Raw genomic sequence first — 6,725 nt, forward strand, 5'->3', positions numbered from 1 at the left:
TCATACCCAAACCCTTTTGTCCTGACAGTAGTACTGGACCTTCGAGTCTAAGTGGCACACCTGAGCAATCGACTATTATTGTTTATACCTGGTTCTCTTCGGAGTTCCTAATGTTGTTCTATACCTGACCTGATTGAGATAGGTCAAATGCTGGATTCGGTAGGGTTTATGCCACCTAGACTGCTCAACCTCAGTTGTTAGAGATCTCCCGGTTGTACATGCGTGACGACGCATTAAATATTAAGTTGTATATTGTTGTTGTTGTTGTTGTATTAAAGTTATTTCTAAGTTGTATGAATGAGTTGGGTTTTTATGTTGAACTGTATGACCGTTTGTGATGATGATTGATATGCATTAATATCTGTCATGAGATACATTTATTACATGATTGTTAATATGATGAAGTCTGTGGTGTTTAGCTTCATGATTGATGGATTGTATGTTATACATGAGTAGTATTGGATAGAGTATGGTGTGACTCTATGAACATGATTGATAGTTGGATGATTGTGTGGTATAGACTATTGTCTGTACTTGTATGATTGATTTTTTTTAAACTCTAGCTTACCCTTCTGTTTCCATGTGGTGGAACTGCAATGATCATACTTGGTATGAGAGCAGTCAGGGCTAGCTTGGAGTTGAAGTGTCTGCTGCGAGACAGGGAGTTTTGATCCTCGTGTTAGAGTTACCATTATGGGTAACGGTTTTGTCTGTGCTTGACCGACACTATGAAATATTATTTTTGGGATGACTGTACATATATGGAGTTTTATTTTATAATCAGAAACTTAGTTATTTTCATTTTTATTTGTACATGTATGTATGAGTTATCCAGCTTAATATTTCTCTTAATTTTACTAGCAGTAGTGCGATTCCACTAAGTGTAGAGACCATGGCGGGTCGTTACATATAACATATGTTGTTGAATTGCATTTAAAATCAACACCAAAATTATATAAATATGTCAAATAAACTTATTATTTATATTTACATATATTATATTTATAGTGACATTTTTTGTATGTTACTATATATAATATTTCTTGTAGTACTTTCACCAATATATCTTTTAAAAATGAAATAGAAAAAAATGTATGGAAAAAAATTATCATCCACTTTTTTTTAGGAAAACACATTTTTTTATGGAGGTATAGAGTTTTTTTTTTCTGCTAGTTTAATATAAAAGTTGTTGTAATAATTGGTTAATATTTATGTTCTTTAATAAAAATAGGATTCCAATTTTGAGTTTCAATATGAAGTTATAATAGAACATATTACCTTACTCTTTAAATATAATAAATTGATCGAGAAGAGTTAATTATACCTCTCAATTATTAAAAAATATATATATATAGTTAATAGTTATTAATTCAATGTCCAAAATATCGACACGTGCTGAAAGCTATAATATATTTAATACCTGATGTAGCAAACAAATTCACACATTCTTTTTTTAAGAGATCAAAGTAATTTCTGTTGCCCTATTAATTTGAATAAGAAATAAGTAAGTAATTTTTAGAATTTTAAATTTTAAATGCTGATGTTTCAATTCTTATTTATTCATTTATCACGGAACACCTTATCTAAATTGCTGTTTTAATATTAACTTAACAACTAAAAGGAATTTCGTTAATTACTTCTTAACACACAAAAAAAAAAAAAAAAAAAACCTAAACAATATTTATATTAATAAATTTTCGTTGAAACATCTCATTAAAAATATTTTACGTATAGCATGTGTGATCAGTAGTCAATGACTAATCTCTGTTGGAGGCAATAAACAAACTATGTAAATATTCTTTTCTCCACATTCTTTATTCTATATATAAAATCAAGTTTTGAACAACTTAATTAAATTAAAGAATATAAGTTACAATTATCTATGTCATTGTCATTTGTGTCAACTATCATTGGTATCAATATATGACTCGTTAAACATTTTTGATTTGGTTATAACTAAATTTGAATTCTAAAAAAAAAGGTTCCTTAATCAATGTATAATTAATTGAAAGGCATTTTTGAAATAAATACACCACTTTCATGTGTGTATACTCATGGAAGATTTAATTTTGTGAAGTAAAATATTGGGCTATTAAACCCCTAAACATATATTGTTTAACTCGAATTTCTTTCTTTCTTTAAGTATTCCCATCCAATGGCTAAATATTACTTCCTTTCAATAAGTAAATTTTATTCTTTTAAATAAAACATTTTCCTATTGGTGTCAAAAAAAAAATTCATACACATGACATAAAATTGAGCTCCTACCATGATTCTTAAGAAAACTTTGGTTTTATTTTAACACCAAGTGTTGTTTCCTCCTAATCAAACAAATTCATATGTAGCAAACTTGCAGAGGAAAAAAGAGTTTGGGAGTGATACTCCATTAAAAGTAATTAATTAGATTTTAGAGTAAAGATTAGTGTGGTAGATTTTTGTAACTTATAAGAAGGTGATTACAAATAAATAAAAGAATCCATATGAATTAACTATAGAGATAATTGAAATTGCTATATGTGTGTAGAGAGGCAGAGAGAGAGAGAGAGAAAGAGAAGTGAAATTGGTATCCTTTTGCAATTATGATAAACTTGTGTGGGTCTTGCGTGTTGTGTGGTTTTTGCTTGTGTAATAGGCACCAAATTTTGGAAGGTTATGCAGATTAGTCGAGAGGGTGAGTCGAGATTTGAACATTTGATGGTGTATTTAGCACGTGTACGAGACAAAACAAGGTGTGCCGACTCAGCTCTTGGTTCACTTTGTGTTGTTTGTAGCTGGAAACTTGGGACAAATATCTTTTTCTTTACGTTAGAGTTGTTATGAGACAATTACAGTGATGCATGGAGTCTCAATCATAAGCGACACGAGACAGTACAGGCTAGAAGATTAGACAAAACTAAAAGTGTGAGTGATAAGAAATGTCTCAATAGATAGATACTCTAGACTCTAGTGCTCTTTCATCTCACTCTTCAATTCCCTTCTTTCTTCTTTCGTCTTTGCGAGCTGTACTCAATATTAATCCACACTTTAATGTTGTTATTCACTTGTCAAACTTATCATCATTCCTTCCAAATTCATGACCCTCATCATATTCATCATTCAGATTCACCCATGCCCACTAGATGCAGGCCTAGGTTTAAGCTTTGGCCCATTGGTTCAGTTTCACTTTCGTTAAATACACCTCCATCAATTAATAATACAGTTTTTATGTCTGTTTTTATTTATTTATTTCTTAAACACTATTTTTAAAATATTTCTGAAAATGTATTTTAGAATACTATTTTTGGAAAGTACTTTTTAGAATACTATTTTTTTTCTTTTCTAAAAAGTACTTATCAAAAGAATATTTAAGAATTAAAAATTACAATTTCATAATTGTAATAATAAAAAATATATCATTTTTGTTGTTAAAAAATATTTTTTTTTTTTACTTTGTGATGAATAATTATTATAAAATTAACGGGTCATACATTTGGAAATGATATATTCATACAATTCACAATCTTATATCCAATATTGAAGATAAATTAAAAAAATTAGGATTAAAAAAAAAGTGCAAAAACTATAAGATTTAAAAATAATATAAATGAACAAGATGAGTGTTGTTGAAGAAAAAAAATAAAAATAAATAAAAGTAGAGACATATAAAGAGTGATAAGGAAAAAAAAGTAGAGAAAGAAAGGAGTATGGAGAAAATAAAATTTATTTAAAAAAAATAAAATAGTATTTAAAAAATTTATAAAAAAAAAATCAAGAAGAGAGGCATGTCTATTAGAAAGGAATATATATTTGCCGTTTAGTTTTTGTTGTGGTTTGAGGTGTTAGATTAGGCCTCGGTCCAATGGGGCCTGATACTTGGTCTATTTGGATTGGCTCATGATATATATACTTCCTTTTTTTTTTTTATAAGTACACCTCCTTCTTTTAAAAAAAGTTATAAAATATTATAATTTTTTAAATAAATTTAATTTTACACTTTCAAGTTTCAACTTTTAATTTGTTACTTTCTTCTTCTTATTCACGCACTTTTTTTTTCTTTCAATTTTTACATGCTACCAAAATAGGTAGGGTGAAGGAAAAATAAGGAAATGTATATAAAAATTGAAAAAATATGGAAAGATATGTGAAAAAAAGTACTAAATTAAATGTTGTGAATGTAAAATTAAAAATATTTTAAAATTTTAATTATTTTTTTTAAAAGGAGGTGTACTTATAGAAAAAAGGGAGATGTATATTTTATGAACCATTTGGATTTGGCACTGTGAGCTCAACTTGAAACATGGCTTAGTGTAATCACACAAATTGGGCCCCCAACCTCATTCCTTTTCCCGTTGCCAAACAGATGCACCAGGATGGTCCTGTCCAGTTCTATAATGAATAACTTTAAAGGTTAAACATATTTTTTAATCTTTGTAAGTACATAAAAGTTCGTTTTTTAGGTTTTTGTCTTTATTTTTAGTCTTTCATTTTTAAAATAAATATATTTTTTCATGATTTTTATTAATTAATTTAATGGTGATGACAGTCATCAAACCCATCATATACAGGCATGTTAATTTAAAAGCTTAAAAATAATGATGATGACATATCATATATGCACACTAATTTAAGGACAAAATTACCATAATTTTAATTTTGACATGTTTTTATATTTATGTACTTCATGGGCTTTTAATTAAACAATCATCACATATATTAATTTATTTTACATATAAAATTAAGCTTTTATTGTTATATTAAATTTTAAAGTAACTTTAAAGTTTAAAATAAGTTGAACCCAACATAACTTTAATTTAGAAGATAAAGTGAATATTAGTTATTGATATGAAAATTAATAACCAATATGAAGTATGTATATATAACATAGGGAACATACACTCTTTTAAATACAATCTCACCTATTAGATAAAATTATCAAAAATCATAAGATTTGATAGGTTTCGTATCATATTCAATTGTTTCTTTTATAATCTTGTTTGCAATAAATTATGATTAGAACAATTAAATAGGTCACCCTAATCCAATATGTAAAACGTAAATAATGGACTAATCGACGTAATTTGACTTTTACACAAGTTTTACTTTCTTTAGTCCATTAACCCATCAACTCATGCTAAATTGTCAATTTAATTTCCTTTTCATAATAATTTTACATGTAATTTTAAAAAAATAAATAAATAATTAAGTCAAAGAGGACATATACTTTGTAAACCTAATTTTTAATTGTCCAATTTAACCTATCATACTATCCCGAATTGGCCCAAAAAAAATTTTATATTTAAAGTTAATTAGTTTGATTTGACCTGATTAAGTAAGTTGAGCCAATTTTGAAAGATAACTTGTTAAATTATATTTTTTAAAATTTTTTGACATCTTTCATTCAAATACTTAATTGTCGTCATTTTTTTCCGTCACATATAATAGATCATTAATTATATTTATTTCTTTCATATCTCTCTTTCTCTCTTTTGGGTACAATTAAACACTTCAAAAACTGGTCACAATACATTTTTGATTGAAAATAAACTAGCTTTGTACATAGCAATTTATAGTGCAGAGAGAAAAGACAAAATCGCCAATCAAGTCGAACGAATATGCGGCTGAGTTCCCTCGACCTTTCATGACGGCATTCTAAGTGAATTCATGAACAAACAACATCACTAGGCAGAGGAGGACAAGAACCACCGCCTCATTAAAATTCACAATCCAACCTAGTTTAATCTTATAAAATTTATTAACCTAAGTCAATCTTTTTAAAATTTATTTATAAAATAAATATTAATATATAGCAGTAGAACCAGTCATCTTGAGAACTCCGATGGACTATCCATTCTTCAAACTCCATATCCTTCCAAATAATTATGAACTCCAATAAACTCTATATCCTTTAATAAACATGGTCCGAAATTATTTGATATAATTGAACATAAACTAATCATATTATTATTAATATTTACAAGACATGTTATGATGCAACAGATGGAATACCTAATTGGTGTTGAATGGGGTATGAATGGTGTCGGAAGTGAGGTTGTGGCGACAAATGGGGCAGGTCATGTGAGAGGGTAGCCAGTTATCAATGCATTGCTGATGGAAAACATGTGCACACTTTGGAAGCATCTTTATGGTGTCCTTGTCTTCAAACTCGCTCAAGCACACCGTGCACTCCATCGCCTCATTTCCTAATTTGAGCTCCTTCGCCGTGGCGTAGACGAAGATGGGGCAGTTTTCAATCACCTTGTTGTTGGGTGTGTCCTCGTTTTTGCACTCGTGGCTTGAACGAGGCGATTGAAAGCGAAACACGAGGAAGAAGATAAAGGCAACCAACAAAAAGGAGAAGGTGACGATCAATGTCACTTTCCAGTTTTCACGTATGGCTTGCACGCCAAAGGGAGGGACTCCTTGTGCATCAACGCTCGAATGGCATAGAGCTCCCACTACCATCACCACAAACAGATACTCAAACACATCCATCTATCTCCTATCGATTCCACCTTCTTCTACAAATGGAAGGAGCCACTCAATTTATGTGTGTTGATACATAGATGACATGATTATATATACACAAAGAGTGATGAGACCGGACATGTTTAATATCTCATGTTTAACTTATTCTAAGTTTAATTTATTTTATTTTATTTAATAATTCATATTTTATATTAAATTTTAATTATTTAATTACTAAATTAAAAAATGTATAGATTAAATTGTTAAACTTTAAAAATTAT

The 6,725-nt window shown here is 28.7% G+C and overlaps 1 protein-coding gene across 1 annotated transcript; it reads right to left on the reverse strand.

Annotated features, from left to right (window-relative positions):
• Nucleotides 1–5,985: 5,985 nt before the first annotated feature.
• LOC109798396 (E3 ubiquitin-protein ligase ATL9) lies at nt 5,986–6,471 on the reverse strand. The gene has a single exon (XM_020358690.3). The coding sequence runs from the start codon at nt 6,469–6,471 to the stop codon at nt 5,986–5,988; it is 486 nt and encodes a 161-aa protein (XP_020214279.1).
• Nucleotides 6,472–6,725: the final 254 nt, after the last annotated feature.

Source organism: Cajanus cajan, chromosome 3 (genome assembly GCF_000230855.2).
Source record: "Cajanus cajan strain Asha chromosome 3, NIPB_CcT2T_4, whole genome shotgun sequence".
Taxonomy (NCBI): Eukaryota; Viridiplantae; Streptophyta; class Magnoliopsida; order Fabales; family Fabaceae; genus Cajanus; species Cajanus cajan.